The sequence below is a fragment of the Octopus bimaculoides genome, chromosome 3 (genome assembly GCF_046866305.1).
Source record: "Octopus bimaculoides isolate indiv1 chromosome 3, ASM4686630v1, whole genome shotgun sequence".
In the NCBI taxonomy this organism is placed as follows: Eukaryota; Metazoa; Mollusca; class Cephalopoda; order Octopoda; family Octopodidae; genus Octopus; species Octopus bimaculoides.
The window spans coordinates 136,534,257-136,554,256 of record NC_142930.1 but is presented as its reverse complement, the minus strand read 5'-3'; the positions used below and the strand labels follow the sequence as shown (position 1 = coordinate 136,554,256).

The window sequence follows — 20,000 nt, the reverse complement described above, 5'->3', positions numbered from 1 at the left end:
GGAAGCTGACTTCCCCTCTACATAATCCAACGTAGAAATGATACAGAATCGTTACATAGGCAAGAGTGAAGGAAAGTTTAAAAATGACTTTATAATCATACATTTTTGCATAAACTCCACATAAAACGAACATAGCAAAATTCAGCATTTTCAACTGAAACCAGAAAAATGAAAACGTCATGTCTTATTTCCTCCCTATAACTAGTTTACCTCTCTTCACCATACTGAATTTGCGTGATACATCTATAATTATTTTCCAATGGATTCGACATTTTAATATTTGCTTCATATCTTCTCCCATCCCCGCTCCGTTTGTGAGCGTTCTAGCTTGCATCTTTGCTTTTAAGACACATGTTCTCTCTTGAATATACCCTTGTGTTTTAATCCTTTAACTCAAATATATCAATGAATATTCCTCACACATTACAAAAATGTTCCCATCTGCAGGCGCTAATTTGTTCCGCCGCTAAAAGAAATAACCAGATGGTATTCAAGGTGGAATGATTAACGTTTATTAAAGAAAAGACATTCTACTTTGAAGAAGGATGTAGCTTATAAGAAAAACGCATGCGTTTTACTGTTCTGTTCAAATGCAACAAAAACAAGCGGAAACAGGAAATCTGAAAGGGCAATGTAAGACCGTGAAACACAGAGTGAACTAATACATGCTTATTCAAATTGGTTAATGAATCTATCTATCTATCTATCTATCTATCTATCTACGAACCCACACACATATATGTATGCATCTGCATATATATATATATATATATATATATAATAATATTAGGGACAAAATCCAAAATTACAGGTAAAAAACTCAATTAAAATCAATTTATAAAAAATTAAAATTAAATTGAGCCTTATAGATAAAATATATATAAAATATATAGTTTTAGGGAAAATAACCAATTTTCAAAAACTCATCGATGAAAATCCACTATCACATATAGAAAAATTAATAATTAAAAGCACAATAAATGAGTATAATATAAAGTAAAGTAAATATCATAAGATAAATATAATAAAAAGATTACACGTGTTTCATAACCAATTTTCAAATAGAAAAGAAATTTAAATCGATTAAAATCAATTGAAATTATCGAAAATAAGTTCTATTCAAAAATATAGCTACTCGTCAGATCGTAAGTAGAACAATAATTAGATATATATCTCAACCAACAATAAGTACCAAATGAATTAATATGAAATACTTATTATATAAAGATAGAAAAATTATTTAAAAAATATCATAATATCAAAATAATAACCATTCAATAATCATCCCTTCATCCATTATAATAACATGTATATTATATACAAAAAACATCTTACATAAATTATCATTGTTTTAAATACAAGTTGAACGAAGTTTAAGTTTAAAATAATAATGAAGATAAAATTAGTACATATTTAACTGGTGTAATAGTTAAAGCTATACTATTTAAAGCTAAAGACGTTTATTTAATTATAATTAAAGATCAATTGAATAATAGAAAAATACAAGATTATTTATTTCTACAAACGTAATCATAAAAAATATGAATGAAAAAATTATGAATGGAAAAAATTATGAATGAAAAAATTAGGAAAGAAAAAATTATTAAGAATAAAAGGTTAAACTTTATATATATATACAAAGTTTTGATTTAAAAAAAAACTTTAACGATATTATAAACTATAAAGATTAATAATTAATCAAATAATATTAATCAAAAATAATCGAAAATATATCAACACTATTCCAATCGAAGTTCTAATATTATGTTGAAATGAAACTATAACTTCTAAATAATTTAGTGTTAAATAAGTTATCTATTAAAATAATCTATAAAGAACCAAATGAATAGTATAAAAACAAGAATACATATTATTTTCAAATAGTAGAAAATCTTTAGCAAAGTGAAAACAGTACTTATCCAAATGTTTCCGTAATTCAAACTGAAAACTAAGACGTTATCTAATAGCTATAGCGTTTTAAGCAAGAGTTCGCGCGAAAATACTACGTTAAAAAAGAACGTTAAATAGAGAATAGAATACGAAAGCATGAATGAAATAATAATAATAATACTTAAATAAATGAATGAAAAATTTAAAATTTATATAACTAACAACTTAAAAAGAACAAAAAACTATAGTTATCTTATAAAACATATTAATAAATATTAAATTCTAATATATAATAAATAAATAAAAATATTAATAGTCGTAAATTAAATAATATTATGAAATAAACTAAAATACTACTATTGATTTAGTCTTATCAAAATCGTAGTGTCATTGTACTATAAAACCTTAAACTTACTAAAATATTAACCTACCAATAAAAACAAAATATAGCTACTAGAATAATTAAATAGATACCCCAACACACACCCTAATACATACATAAATATATACATACATACAAACACATATACATATATATATATATATATATATATATATATATATATATATATATATATATATACATACATACATATATATACATATATACATACATATATATACATACATACATACACACACATATACATACATACACACATATATATATACACTTACATGCATATACAAATATACATACGAATATACAAAATAATATACGTATATACACACAACATACACACATATATACACAAACACTAATAAAAGCATATACATAAATAAAAACATACATACACATATATACATAAATACACACATATATATAAATACATATAACACATATAGACCAAAACATACACACTACCATAATATATATATACATAAATATATATCTACACATACACACATGTACCTACCAAAATATACATATAAAAACAAATACACTCATACACACATATAATAAATAAAGAATAATATATATAAATACACACTCATCCTCCCATGCTCTCAAATATACATATATAGATACACATATACAGACATATATACATACACATAAAAATACACATATATATACAGAAAAAACATGCATATACATATACATATATACATATATATACATATATACATACACACATACATAAATATATATATATATATACACCTATATATATATACCTACTAATTTATATAGACAAATTACACACACTCACATATATACTTATACCCATATATATACATATATATACACATTTAGATAATTACATACATAAATATACATATACACAAAAATACTCATAACTATATATATATAAAAAATATACAAAATATACACACAAATAAAAATTCACTCAAATAAATATATAAATAAGGAATATTCTAAAACAAAACTACACTCACTCATTCACTCACACGCACAATATATATAAATATACATCTATACTCACAAATATATATCTTTATACATACATGTAAATACAAATATACACTCAATATACACAAACATATATACATACACCTAAAAATATACATACATACTAATGCATATAGACTAAAACACACACCCTCAATATATACATATACATGCATATACACATACCCATATAAACAATAAATAAAAAATTATTAGCTAAAGTTTTTATATAAATAAAGTAGTTTATGTCTACATTTTATTTTTCGTTCATCAAAAGAATTAAGTAAATTATTATCCTTATTATAATTTATTATAATGGATGAAGGGATGATTATTGAATGGTTATTATTTTGATATTATGATATTTTTTAAATAATTTTTCTATCTTTATATAATAAGTATTTCATATTAATTCATTTGGTACTTATTGTTGGTTGAGATATATATCTAATTATTGTTCTACTTACGATCTGACGAGTAGCTATATTTTTGAATAGAACTTATTTTCGATAATTTCAATTGATTTTAATCGATTTAAATTTCTTTTCTATTTGAAAATTGGTTATGAAACACGTGTAATCTTTTTATTATATTTATCTTATGATATTTACTTTACTTTATATTATACTCATTTATTGTGCTTTTAATTATTAATTTTTCTATATGTGATAGTGGATTTTCATCGATGAGTTCTTGAAAATTGGTTATTTTCCCTAAAACTATATATATATATATATATGGTGGTTGTCTACTCCTTAAACAGAGTTTGACCACCTCCTGCACCTACACCTTAGCCCTTTCATGGCGTCTGATGTGGCTTTTTAAACCAGACAGTGTTTTGAAAAAACACCCACACAGATTGCACCTCTGATTTGCACTACCAACACCTGCAAGTATACGCACACAAACATACACACACACATATATATATGTATTTGAATATAAATACATAGATACATACATATATATATGTGTATATATATATATATCATACATACATACATATATATATATATAGATGTACATATATATGTGTATATATATATCATGCACACACACACACACACACACACACACACACACACACACACACACACACATATATATACATACATATGCATACAAACACACAGACACACACACAGACACACACACAGACACACACACACATATATATATATATAAAAAGTAAATGTAAGGATAAACAAGTTAGATCAATATATAGATTATATAAGAATACAAATGATATAGAGAATTATAGAGGAAAAGTACTACAAACCTTATTAATTTTATATAGTGTTCCATGTAGAGATCCCTAGGTGGGATTGAGATACTCTTTGTAGACGTGCCCAAGAATTGCTTATCCATGAGTGTAATCTATACGTAGCGCTCGGTGAAGCAAAAGATATATATTTCATAGATGAAATTCAGATAATCTCCGTATAGAACTCCGTATATTGCACAAGTGGGTATAGAAATAAATGTAGGGATAAGTAAAGATATAGAGAATTAAAGGATTTGCATGTATTCAGTATACTTTATATATTTGATCTGTCTAACTTGCTTATCCCTACATTTACCTCTATATCCGGTCAATTTAAAATCTCTTGAGCACTACAATGTGTATTGTATACGGAGAATATCTGGATCTCATTTATGAACTACACACACACACACACACACACACACACACACAAACATACATATGTATGCGTGTGTGTGTGTGCGTGTATCAATCGTCTATAGACGAAATTATAGCACCTTCATGTCATAAAATGGTATTAGGTGGATGCAAGACATCGGTGAACGGTTTTAATTTGAAAGATTTCACTCGCCTGATGGACTGTCTTCAATACGACTGGTGAACATCATCTACCCTTGATTATATTGGATGACAATTGCTTCTCCTGAGTTCCTGTACCCTGTGATGAGTCTTCCTTTTAACCAAGTCGGGCGTCCAAAAATCACCCTGTTCTCCATGCAAGCTTGGCGGGTTTGCTGACTTAGTCTACGACGAACCGACTATGCAACAGGCTATTATGGGTTACTTGCTAGATGTAGCACAGGAGTTTAGTGAGGTAAACACGTCATGGAATTAAGATTATATTTAACAAGATATTCGTATGTATAACAATTGGTTTATTTTTCACTAGGTGTACAGAATACGTCTTATAGTTTTGCTTAACTTTATAGTGCAGAAGAACAAACATATTTATTACATATTTATGAATCAATCTGAATGTCATTAAAATCATTGTATCATATTGATTTTTCTCAAAAAAAGCAGATTTGGCCATATCCCGAAGTTTCGCATCTTCATTTATTTTTCTGCTGGTTTCTCTCTATTGTTTCTTTTGCTTCTTAACTCCTGATAGCTTCTATCCTACCCCCAAAATACTTTGTTCTTCTATTCTGTCTGCATGTCTCTCTGCTACCCCGATTCTCCTCTCTCAATCAATCTCACCGTCTCTTCTTCATGTCTCCATCAACTATCAACGTTCTGTAATTCATTCGTCCTCTGAGACGCCTTTTCGATATGTCGCAATCCAACACATCGAAAAGGGGTTTGCAGAGGGCGAATGAATTATAGTACGTAGGTAGTTGATTGAAACGTGAAGAACAAGACATTGAGATTGATGTAGAGAGAATGAGATAAACAGGCTCAGCGAAAGAAAATGTGAGTGGCAGAGAGACATACAAGAAGAAAGGACAAAATATTTCTGGTGTGGGATAGAAACTATCAGAAGTTAAGAAACAAAACAAAACAATAGAGAGAAACCAGCTGGCAAATAGACGAAGAAGTGAAACCTCATAATATGGCCAGATCTGCTACGATTACATGAAGAGAAAAAAAATCAATATACTGCAATAGATTTTATTGACATTTACAGATCAGGTGAACTCATAAATGCGTAATAAATATTTTTGTTCCACATTATTAATTTAAACAGTATGATACGCAGACCTTGTGAAAAATAAATCAACACTTGTTTTGTATACGAATGTCCTGTAACTTACAAATTCCATGATATATACTTATCTTACAAATATGTTCTGCTTATTACACAGAAAACGATCTGTTGTGGCCTCGAAGCTGTAGATACACCAAGAATTTGTGAGATAGCATAATTACATTTTCCACAAGGTACAAGTCCATGCAGTTTTAATGAAGAAAGAATAAGTTGATTAAATTTATTCGTGGTCTTTCCATTTGTTAAAAGCAGCTAGCAAATTTCCGTCAAATTACACCTATTGATTTACAAGACTGGGTGCATAATAGTTAATGTGGTTTTTAGATTCATTTTTCTGGAAAAAGGAAGATGGACTGGTCAGGATGTTAACACCTCAGTCATAGGTCTGCTTCATTAGCGCTTACCCAACAATAACAGCAGTAGCAGCAACAACTGGTACTGAATCTATCAGCTCAAATGGGCTGAAAATCTGAAGTTGTACATAACACGTAAATGTGTCCAACGAAGCAAGTTAAACATTTTAACCGGGTGTATTGCGCTTTCTGTTTCTAATATTTTGAAACAAAGGTATATATCTGTAAGGAAACATATTATCACATCAAATACATCCCAGTCCATAAACAGAGACTGATATCATGCACCACCCAGAGAAACTGAAATGCTAAATATGCAGGAATCGAACTGGTCATCTTTTAAGACAAAAACTAAAGTTATTGCTGTGTTTAGATTGTCTATGATCATAGAGCCCAGTGAGAAAGAAGTGTACAAGTATGAATGTCATAGTTTTATTATAAAGCAGGATGCGGTGTGAGGGAGGATTGTCGAGTTTATTGTGTAGGTCACCAGAGCAAGTAGAAGAAGATTTGTTGATTCGGAACATTATCAGAAATTTTGTTGGCAAAACTAACGTTTCAGACATCGCGAAGAGTGTCGTAAGCTAAACATATCTTCAAATAACAACGGCAACAATAGTAACAATAATAATAATAAGCTTCCTACTACAGGTACAAGGACTGAAATCCTATGGGAGGTGGTTAAGTCAATTACATCGGCATTCGCACTTAACTGGTACTTATTTTATCGACCTACACGCCGCCTTACCACCACCACCACCACCACCACCACCACCAACAACAATAATCTTTTCTGCTATAGGTACATGGCCTAGAATTTTGAGAGTAGGTGTTACGCCTTTACATCGACCCTAGTGCTCGATGGTCGTTATTCCATCGACCCCACAGGTAATGTCGACCTCAGTGGCATTTGAACTCAGAACGCAAAGCCAGAAAAAAAATACTGCGGAGCATTTTTCCGATGTGGTAACAATATTCTTTTCTACTGTAGGCACAAGGCCCGAAATTTTGTGGAGAGAGTCAGTCGATTAGATCGACCGCGGTACGCAACTGGTACTTAATTTATCGACTCCGAAAGGATGAAAGACAAAGTCAACCTCGGCGGAATTTGAACTCAGAACGTAAGACAGACGAAATGCCGCTATGCATTTCGCCCGGCGTTCTAACGTTTCTGTCGGCTCACCGCCTTGTGTGGTAACAATATTGTCAACTCACCGCAATAACACCAACAATAATAATATGAACAAATATCATTATATTTATTGATTGATTTTATTTTGAATTGAAATTGAAATCTATTTTTCTATGCTTTGAAAGTATCATTAAACTTTTATTTTCTCTTGCAGTTGTCATACAAAGTGCACTAGGAATTGGTATGTATACACTTCAAGTTGTGAGAAATATGTTTCATTTTCAATTGTCACTTTTAATTTTGCCATTATTCGCAATTGACTGTGTGTCTGTTGACATTTGCTTTCAGGACTTCATAACTTACACACAAAACAAACGTATATACATACATACATATACATATATATATATATATATATATATATATATATATATATATATATATATTGTTGGTTATTGTTGGCACTCCGTTGCTTACGACGTCAACGGTTCCAGTTGAATCGGAACAGCCTGCTCGAGAAATTAACGTGCAAGTGGCTAAGCACTCCACAGACACGTGTACCCTTAATGTAGTTCTCGGGGATTGTCAGCGTGACAAGGCTGACCCTTTGAATTACAGGCACAACAGAAACAGGAAGTAAGAGTGAGAGAAAGTTGTGGTGAAAGAGTACAGCAGGGTTCGCCACTATCCCCTGCCGGAGCCTCGTGGAGCTTTAGGTGTTTTCGCTCAATAAACACTCACAACGCCGATCTGGGAATCGAAACCACGATCCTATGACCGCAAGTCCGCTGCCCTAACCACTGGGCCATATATATATATATATATATGTATATATATATATATATATATACATCATGCGTACGGGAAAACCTACTATTTTCTATCGTGGGCTTATATGCCCCATTATTAAACTATTTTCTTTAGTCATTGCGCGGTGATCGCTTTGAATCTTTAAGCTTATAAAATACTATTATTATTTACAGAAATGTAAAAATCGACGCTGCTTAACAGAAAACAAAGACCATATATATCTATAATATAAACCCCGTTCTGTGTGTGTGCGTAAAAGATTATAATAGCTGTATTCTTCAACTGATTTTCTCCAAACTGGGAACATATATTACTTATATTCCAGGAATGGTTTTAGACTCTTAAAAGTATTCACACAATGTGTAACGGCCCTCCTGCGGGGCAGAAAATACCCGTTCCTAGGCTGCCTGGATAAGGGAAGTAACTCTTTGCGAAGTAACTTTCAGAAATTGATTGTCTTCCTTACATCCATTGGTTATAAAAATAATTTATTAGATATTGCTTTTTATATTAGATTCTTGGTTTTGAAAATTTTTTAAATATTTGCTTTCGGTTTTCTAGCGTCAGGAACGTGTATATCTGTCTATTCATATCTATCTATCTATCTATCTATCTATCTATCTCTGTCTTATTTGTCTAACTAGCCAGCTCTCTCTCCCCTCACTCTCCATTGTTTTCACTTTCATTTCTCAGACGCTATTGTTTTCTCTTTAAGTTCAATCGCTATTGTTATTACTGTAAGTTTTCAATAGCTATTTACAAACAACAGTGAAAAATTGCTGACAGAATGTAGTTTACAATTACTGATTTCTCTCGCTCTCTCTCTCTCTTCCTCCCTCTTTCATTTATTTTCTCATTGTAAACTTTCTCACTCTGTAAAAGTATATCACTCACCCTGAGTGTGTTTGAAAAAGTTCATAGATTTTCATGTTTGTTTTTTGTTTTACCGAGAAGGTGTCCCCCATTGTTTATAAGTGCGTAGTGCAATGATACTACTACTACTACTACTACTAATAATAATAATAATAAAGCTTTTGATAGTGTTCCCCACACGTGGATCTTCGAAACACTAGCCATAAACAAGGTAGCACCAATAATTATAAAATACATAAGACACTATGAATAAATGGCAGAGAGTGGTACAGCTCCGAACAAAAGAGGGACTCGTAAAAACCAAAGCCATCCCCATTAGAAGAGGAATATACCAGGGAGACACATCTCTCCACTCCTTTTCTGCTTCGTACTGACACCTTTATCTTACATACTAAATAGAACTGGATGCGGATACAAATGTTACGGCAAAACACCATTTATATATGGATAACCTAAAACTATACGCTACAAATGACAAACAGCTGGAAACACTACTACAGACAGTACATGGATTTACCAAAGAAATAGATAAGAAATTTGGATTAGAAAAATGTGCCAAAGCAATCCTGAAAAGAGGAAAATTAGTTAAGAGTAGCAGCACCACACTAGATAAAGCCAATGAGATAAGAGAATTAGACCAAAGCCAGACATACAAATATTTAGGAATCAATGAACTAGATATGATACAACAGACACAAATGAAAGAGAAAATAAAGAAAGAATACTATAAATGAATTAGATCAATACTGAAATCAGAGCTCAATGCTAAAAACAAGATAATAGGTATTAACACTTTAGCCGTCCCAGTTATAAGTTACAGCTACAATATCCTTAAGTGGACTAACCAAAATAGACAGGAAAACAAGAAAATAATGACAGGATCTAGGATGCACCACCCAAAATCTGACATAGAAAGGCTATATATATATACAACGTATAAAAGGTGGTACAGCTGAAAAACTATTATAAAGTAACCACCACAAGACTGTAAAAATACCTACTTCGGAAGCAAGGAAAAGTAATACAAATAGCCACAAAACGCGAACAAAACAAAAAAACAAACTGTTTTCAGTATTTAAGGAAGCTGACAAATACAAACTAGAAATAATACTACCTAACAAATAATAATAATAATAATAATAATAATAATAATAATAATAATAATAATAATAAGAAGAAGAAGAAGAAGAAACAACAAAAGTTATAAAACAAATGAAATCCAAACTAAAACTAGATCAGCAACGGACCATGATAAAACGATGGCAAGAAAAGCCCCTTCATGGCAAATACTGGACTAAACTAAATGCAATGAAACAGACAGAGAAAAATCCCCACAATAGTTGAGAAGCTCATAACTCAAAGCAGAGACTGAAGGATTTTTAATTGCAGCACAAGACCAAAGCCTCCCCACCAGAAATTACCAAAAACATATAATGAAAAGAAACATAACAAGTAACTGTAGAATATGTGGAGATGGACAAGAAACAATAAATCATATTATCTCTGGCTGCCCAGTCTTGGCTAAGAAGGAATATATTTACAGACACAACAGAGCTGGGACCTTCATACACTGGAAGCTATGCCAACACTATGGAATAACAACAGAAAAAGATGGTATAGGCACACATTAGAAAAGGTCACAGAAAACGAGAAAGCAACCATACTCTGGGATATTCCAATACACACAGATAGGGAAATTAAGGCCAATTGGCCAGATATAGTTGTCAGAGATCATGAAGAAAAAAAAATGCTTTCTAATTGATGTATCAATATCAGCAGATGACAACGTTTCTCTAAAAGAAATGGAGAAACTTTCAAAATACAAAGGCCTGGAAATACAGGTAACTCGAATGTGGAATCTAAAAACAGAAACAATTCCTATCATAGTAGGCGCATTAGGTATGATAAAAAGTATTCAGACAAATACATAACAAAAACACCAGGACTTAACAAATATATATAACATACAGAAAATTGCACTACTGGGCACTGCACACATCCTATGCAAAACACTTTCAATATAGTAACCATAAGAGCATCTCAGCAAACCACAGCGCATACCCAAGGCGCACAGAGCTGCGCTCGGTAGTGAAGTGAAAGCACGCTATAAAAATAAAACTACTGAATAATAATAATAATAATAATAATAATAATAATGATCGGACAAAATCGGTCCGGAAGGGGGTGTATGAAATTCACAAATTTTCAAAAATTTCTTTTCATAAAAAGCTTCCTTCGTTATTTGCATGGGTGTGGTGAAAAATAAATTTGAAAATCCACATTAAAACGTCCTTGATTTTTCACCTTGTCATTACTAAAATTATTGTAAAGAACGTTAAAATTATTTAGTTGTGTATAATCTCTGTATATTTTAGTTTTGTATCGTCAATTTAAACATTATTAACTATATTTTTGATCGATATTACAATCAAAATCAGTTGGTCCGCATTAAATATACCAGGAATAGAATAGAGTAAAGCAGCATACGATTTCCCTTCTCAGACAATAGTATCTAGTTTGTGTGAAACCAATTAAATATATGAATTTCTTTACGTATTTGATTAGATAGATATGCTTTAAAACCTCAGCACGGCATGCGATTTTAGCAATCTTAAGTAATTTCAATTTTGAGCAGACTCAGTAGTTTCATCTCTATCACCAAATTAAAGTACTATTGCTAAAATGTCTACAGCTTCAATTATTCATCACGGAAGTGCTTTTTAGTACAGTTCTATTTCTTTTTGTACATGTATGAACCTTTCTTCACGTCGATCTAATAGATTGCTTGCATTTTCCAGTTTCTCCTCTAAACTATGATAAAATGCAGACGTCATCACTTTGCATGACAAACAGAATAGGTTGTATTTGCTTTCTCGATAACATAACCAACTTCTTTAGTGTTGCTGGTTTGTAGACTTATGAATATGCGTAGATATTAAACCATTAGCACTTCCGAGGTTTCTCTTTATTATCACTGATAGAAGAAAAGTTATTCTCATTGGATGTCCAATGTCCACTTCAAGGACCGTCTATATGATCTGACCATCCACATATATGATTATAATATTTCAGTGGTTTCGTAGTTTATGTACTCTGGCTGTGGTGTACACATTCTCAGCATGAATTTTTATGGTTTCTATATTCTCAGTTTCGGCTTTCATTCACACATCTCCATCAACTTCATAATATTGTAGATGGTTTTGATTCTAAATATTAGTCCATCTATTTGTTTTTCTTCCCCACTGTTCCCACTCTACTGGTCAGTCCTACCTGCATTAGGGAAAGATTGCGAGAAACAAATTTAAAGCAAGTAGTTTACATAAATATACTGCTGGACAAAATCTTAAGACCAGTGAAAAAACTGCCGAAATGAATTCCTTGCAGACCGATATATTCGACTATTTTTCATTATAGATTTATCATTAGCAAATCGAAAAAGATATCTGAAAATTTAAAGAAATGTTTAACATTTATGCACAAAATATGCATAGTATGAAAACTAACAATATTTTACCTGGTCAGAGGTTTAAGACTATGACAAATAAACGAAAACAATGAATAAATAGCAAACGAAGGGGCTCAATAGTTAGAAGCTCCACAATTCCTGCGAATAACTTTAAAAACTCATTGTGGCATACTCAACTCAAGCGTTTGCAGGAGGTTGTCTGGGATGTTACACCACAAGTTGATGACTGCCTGGCGAAGTACATTCACAGCCTCAAATTGTTTCTATTTTTGAAAACGTCTCTTGCCATCTATCCTCATTGATTTTCGATAGAGTTTAGGAGAACATGGTGGATGATCCAAAAGATGAACGTTCTTTTTTCCTGAAGAAATACTTTGGCCTGCGAGCATTATCGATTGTAGCTTTATCCTGTTGATAAATCCAGCCTTCTCTACACAAACGAGAGCCTTAATTGAAATGTGAGGCTCGCTCCAACATGCCAACATAGCCAGCTGCTGTTTGACGCCCTTGCACAACCTGAGGTTCCATAGTTCCTCGGTACGAGAAAGCATCCCACACCATGATAGAGTCTCCACCATTGTACCACGTTTAAAAAGTCTCCGATGGAATATCTTTTGCATACTAATATCTTTGGAAACCATCAGTACAATGAAGGATGAATTTCTTCTCATCTGAGAATAAAACCTTTCAGCTGTAAATGTCCCAGATCTGGTGATTCTAAACAAATTCTAAACGAGTAATTTGGAAGCGTGGAAGAAGACGAGATCTCTGAAGACGTTTCAGATTTTAAAGTCTCTCTCTCTCTCTCTCTCTCTCTTTCTCTTTCTCTTTCTCTTTCTCTCTCTCTCTCTCTCTCTCTCTCTCTCTCTCTCTCTCATGTCGCCTTATCGTTTTCTGAGTTGCATTCCACATTCGTAGGTGCCTTAATTTGGTTTGGTGATCGGCGAGTGTCTTTCGTAACTTCTTGCCGAATCCTTCTACTGATCGCTGGTGAAATTTTCTTTGGCCGGCCGGTCGATTGTTTTCGATTCATATGTCTCAGAGCCTTTCAAGAAGTTCGGATGGCTGTTTTGCTGCGGCCAATTTCACTGGTGGTGGCACGTTGAGAGAGACCTTGCTTCTGGAGCTCAACAATTCTACCACGTTCAAAATTTGTCCATATCCTAGCTTTGCCCATTGTTGTTCTGAAATAGACAGGGATTTGCTGACACAGGGAAAGCTTGAACATAAATTTCAGAATTATTATAGTTTATAACAGATTAAAACTTTTTATTTGTAATGGTCTTAAATTTTAGACCAGCCAAAATATTGATCGTTTTCGTACAATGCATATTTTCTGCATTAAATGTTAAGCATCTCATAGATTTTCGTATATCATCTTCTATTTGCCAATTATGAATCTATAATGAAAAATAATTGAATATATCGGTCTGCAAGGAGTTCATTTCGGCAGTAGTGTATATACGTGAACTACTGCAGAAAGCCAAGATGGTGGGATACAAAGTATGATTTGCAAAGACATCTTCTGAACCAAGTTTCAGAATGTAATGTACGATAAAGATTGCAGGAAATTATTTTCCGGTTTGATTTTGAGCCAAATATCTGGAAGTGAAAATGCTTGTAATATATATATATATATATATATATATATATATATATAAAAGGGAAAAGTGAGATACTTGTTTGGACAAACGCATGTCAAGCTACTTCACTTCACAGCTAGCCTCTTGTGAAGCCAAAATAGATATTATGTTTTGTTATAACAAGAGGTTTTTATATATAGTAATAAATGAGCATTTAAGAACAGATCTAGCTTATCCGACGAAGGTGCAAAAGAAGTATGCGATGCTACACATATAACTTCAAAAGTTTTGGGGTTTTTTAAATTGAAAAAAGCCATTTTAATTAGCAGGCTATATACGAATATCTATCTTTATATATAACACGGTTTCGTGGGTGCTACTAAAACAGTGGTAAGTTTCCGTCTTGTACTTTAATAATTATGTTTTATGGATCCATTTGCATATTTGAATGGCTAATGAATGCATGTTAAGTGAAATCGAAGTTTATATGAGTGCAACAATATATTTTATTTAAAGCTGATATCTACCCGTTCCTATGATTTTCAGTGTTTGAGATAATCAGAAAGTTAGGTCGACGTCTTAGACTCAATAAACGAGGTTAGATTCCCTCCTTCCCCATGGATTAAGCTACCATTAAGAAAATGCAAGTTCGAATTCCTCAGTCGTTTGGGAATGTCCGACGGGTTTGAACAGGTAATCCGGGAAGAAATTTCTTATTTTAACGAATAACTAATAATCACTGATACCCTCGATAATCCAGAAATTTATATTTTATCTCTATCGCTCAATTCTGTTTTGGGTGTTGACGTTCATCACGGGAAAATGCCGTAAATCAATAGGTGTTATAGAACTCAGGATTAATAAAGGACGCCTACTTATTCAAGTTCACTTTTGTGAGTAAGAAACTAGGTGAACACGTCGCCTATCTATAGAAATTGATTTCATTTTAGGCGAAACCTGGAATAATAAGACTAAAACATTATAACATAACATAAAATCAGTAACTAGTACTATAAAATGCACAACTTACAAATTCTCTTCAGATATTGTTTCCTTAGTACTGGACCCTAGCAGCGGGAAATTTAGACAGTGTCACGTGACAACTAGCTGGGGCTGCCTGCTGGAGCCTAGCAGCAGATATAAAAAGGGGAAGTTGACATGACGATCAGTCGGACGCTGACACTCGTTGATGCTGCATCGAAGAGGCCAGGGAATAGAAGAAAGAAGACATACACCCAACACCAGAGCTGAAGACACCTCCGAAAGGAGGGGACCTGCCACGTCAAAACGGTAGAGGAGTAGGGGCCGAAACCGGACGTGGTTCCTCCTGATGATGTCTTGAGCTAACTGGATCCTATAAAGGAGCTGTTGTGGTAGCAGACCACGAAACATGGTTGAAATTCCATGTAAATTTATTTTTGGATTTACCACTGAATATATTACTTTAAAATTAATTGTGTTGTTTTACTTAGCAGCATAAGTTTTCAGTAAGAACAGTACATAATACATTCGTTAACTGTTTAAAATTACAGATTTGCTTTCTGAAGGATATTTTTGTATTTGGTTCACAAGTTGTTTTTATATGAATTTTGTTGCGTATAGGGAGAGTCATTACGCCAATTGTTGTCATTATGGTGTTTGTAGCATACTTGGAGTTTATAAATTTATCGTAATGAATTTATTATAAATCTAATACAAACAAAGTGATAGAAAAATAGACTGACAAGTCTACTAATAACTACTCGAGAAAAATGAAGCACTCCGGCCTATTTACGTTTTGCCGTCAATTTTGTTATTGTAAATTAAGTGAAAGCACGAAGGGGTGCTGAAAAGTTCCTGGCTTTAGAGTATCATGAAAGGCCTGGCTGGAAGATAGCAGTGGGGCAAATAGAGTGAGGAAACATGTACAAGGATTAAAGAAATAAGTAATGAGATCAATTTGTTCGACTAAAATCTTCAGGCCGGTCCTCCAGCATGGTCACGATCCAATAACTGAAACAAATAAAGGATAAAAGATAAGTGATATAGTCTAAAAACCAGCTGCTGAAATATTTGTTACGAGACAGCATGTTAAAGAGTTACGTTTATATATTTGTTATGCAAGATTCTTGATGTGAAATCGTAAATTTGAAACAGATATTCTTATAGTTTGGGATGGTTATCTTTTGACAAATAAGCATACGCATAAATTATCTGATCTTCCCTTTAGACACGAGTACAAACATACAAACAGTGTAATGCATAAAGCCATACACATGCACATAAGAAACACATACTAAACCCACACATTGATACACATACACACACATGCTCACATACACACACACAGATGCTCACAGGCATTCGCACACAAATACATACGTAAACGCATGCACAGATAAAGATACATACCGCAGAAAGGCAAAAAGAGACAGGTGGGACAGAATGTGAGACGAAAGAACCCTGACGAATAAACCAATAATAATAATAATGGTTTCAAATTTCGGCACAAGGCCAGCAAGTTCGGGGGAGGGGCTAGGCCGATTATACCGACCCTAATGCTCAACTGGTACCTATTTTATTGACTCAGAAAGGATAAATGGCGAAGTCGACTTCGGTAGAATTTGAACTTAGGACATAAAATCGGACGAAATGCCGCAAAGCGTTCTCTCCGGCGTGTTAACGATTCTGTCAATAATAATAATAATAATAATAATAATATGATGTTCAGGTATGAAAACCATCTTGAGCCAGTCGTTGAAGGTAAAAATGACACTATCCTCTGGAATTTTCCAGTCAACACCGACAGAATGATCCAGGCTAATCGACCAGATATACTTATTAAAGGCGGGGAAGAAAATACTTGTAGACTAATAGACGTGAGTAATCCCACTGATAAAGATATATGTGTAAAGGAGTTTGACAAATTAAGTAAATATAAGGACCTGGAAATTGAACTACAATAATGTGGTATCTTAAAGCAAGAATTGTTCCTGTTATTTTAGGTGCCCTAGGCATGATGCAACGGGATGTCAGAAACATCTAGTTAAGATCTCAGGAGAACCATGTCTCAGAGAAATCCAAAAGATTGTGCTAATAAGTACTGCCCACATCCTTAGGAAAACCCTATCAATTTAAATGTCTGTGTTGTATTACATGAAGATATTTCGCTACTGCACCTGCCACTTTTCCTCCCCATGTTTTCAGTCATACTGTAATATCTCTTATCTTTCACTCGCCCTAGGACGCTTGGTGTGCACCGGCAAGTGACTGTAACAAACATGCAGATGAAAAGTAAATAAAAGAAACAGTAACAACAGCAACGATAATAATAATCCTTTCTACTGAATGTACAAGGCCTGAAATTTGAGGGAGGGGACTAGTTGATTACAGCGACTCCAGTGCTTGACTGGTACTTATTTCATTGACCCTAAAGGGTTGAAAGGCATAGTCAATCTCATCGGAATTTGAACTCAGAATGCAGCAACACACGAAATCCCGGCGTGCTAAAGATTTTGCCAGAGCTTAGTTCAGTCTGTGCGGATTTTCTCAAATGATATTAAGGTGGAGTTTGGACTCTCAAAATGTGCTACGATGGTGAGGAGACGAGGAAAGCTTATCAGGACAGAAGGCATATTTATGCCAAATGATGAAGTGACAAAGGCAGTTATAAATTCAGTTATAAATACCTGGAAATATTTGAGGCAGATGGAATTAAACACAACGATATGAAAGGAAAGACTAAGAAAGATTACTTGCGGCGAGTGAGAAAAATATTGACATCAAAGCTGAATGCCAGAGTAAGTGACGCGGTGGAATCATTAGAACATTGGACAAAATACTGTGCAATATATGTTCAGGCTCTTTATGCCAAGGGTTCAAATCGTGTCATGATCATCATTTACTTTTATCTCCTTCACCCCATCCCCAGTTTCGGCAATAAAATCACGCGCAGTCGCAGTAGTTCGGTATGACACTGGAATCCTAAAGTGAACAGAAGAGGAGCTAAAGGAATTGAACAGGAAGATAAGAAAGCTCCTTATGATGCGTGGAAACCATCGTCCACGTGCAGACACCGATCGCTTGTACATGAAGAGAGGAAATAGATGAAGAGGACTGATAAGTGTGGAAGACTGCATACGTATCGAACTCGGGAGCTTAATGAGAAATCTAACCCAAAGTAAGGAAACCTTGCCAGAATCAGTTGCGAATGAGGGAGTATTGGAAGCAGAGAAAGAAGGAAAAAACAAAGGAAGAAGCACAAAAAGGACACGAAGAATTACGCAACCAGGTCATAGAGGCGAGACGCCCAGATAGCGTACTCATCCATAATGATGAAAAAGAAGTAAAGGTAATAGATATTGCAATACAAGGTGATTCGAGGGCGAAATGTAAGGAAACAGAAACAGCAACGTGAACTACTTCGTGTCTAATAAAATAATGTTTAGTTGTACACTATTTACTATACGAGGTGATATCCCTAAGCAGTAATGTATATAAATAAAAACTTGTTACCAGTTTTAATATGCTTGAGACATATTCGAACCCGTAAACTAGCCGTTCACTGTATTTTGTCATGGAGAAAACGTCTCGCTGTTCACAAATAAGTGTAATTTGTTTAGAAATTTCATGACAAGTGCTGACTTCAACGTTTCATGCTGAGGAAACACGCGACACGTACAAGAATGAAGCTGTTCCCTACATCAAACAATCTAGATCTGCTTGGTCCCAATTGGCAGCATGTGTGGACAGAGTTGTTGGCTGTTGAAAGTTAAATGCGTTTTTACAGAAAATCAAGGCAGTGTATCACTGAAAGTCCATTCAAATCAGCCAGCTATTATTCCAAGTGCACATTGTAATACAGAAAAATAATTTATCTGCATCTGGGATGGAAAGAGTATATTAACATTTTATAAAACATACATCATTCTCTAGCAATATTAACCGTAGAAAGAAAGAGTCAAACATTTGTACGATTCTGCGTTTGTTATCTTATTAAATATTGATCTACTGAAGTGCTTGTGTAGTTTCTTAGTAGCAATTATTTTCTCCTAAGTCAAGTTAACATCGTTTGAAGTATGAGTTTACATGTGGATAGTCTTCGGTCAATGTTTTTGGCGAATGCAAATAATCTCCTTTAAAAGAACGTATTTGACTAAGTATTGATGTTTTCAAGAAGTTTTTCAAGCGACTTTCATTCAATTTGCTAAAAATAATTTTTAAAAAAACCGTCATACGATTTACATAACCTTTCTAGTTACCAAAGCAAATGATCGTTTGACTTGGATGCAAGAATTCCTATTATAAAATTTTAATTCTTACTAGTCAGATTCTGAAATGAAAATTACTGCTGTTATATTTTCGCCTGAGTAAACTGAATACCTAATGATCAGGTTCATTTCAATAAATCGTGGGAATACACATAAATGCTTTCTACTAAGATGCCTCCAAATTAGTTGCAAGATTATTTTCATAGTTCCTGCAAGAATTATATTTATCAGGTATTATGTAGGTTGATATGAATTGTC

The 20,000-nt window shown here is 33.2% G+C and overlaps 1 protein-coding gene and 1 long non-coding RNA gene across 3 annotated transcripts in view; one reads left to right on the top strand and one right to left on the bottom strand.

Annotated features, from left to right (window-relative positions):
* LOC106872480 (leukocyte tyrosine kinase receptor) overlaps positions 1-20,000 on the top strand; it is a 466,463-nt gene that overhangs the window by 156,011 nt on the left and 290,452 nt on the right. For both annotated transcript variants that reach the window (XM_089349709.1, XM_089349710.1), the window contains exon 2: positions 7,976-8,002. In XM_089349709.1, the coding sequence (XP_089205835.1) occupies positions 7,976-8,002 (27 nt within the window). The remainder of the gene's footprint in view (positions 1-7,975; positions 8,003-20,000) is intronic.
* LOC149136738 (uncharacterized) overlaps positions 15,878-20,000 on the bottom strand; it is a 10,138-nt gene continuing 6,015 nt past the window's right edge. Inside the window, exon 2 of the long non-coding RNA XR_016241215.1 lies at positions 15,878-16,485. This is a non-coding gene — a long non-coding RNA (uncharacterized LOC149136738). The remainder of the gene's footprint in view (positions 16,486-20,000) is intronic.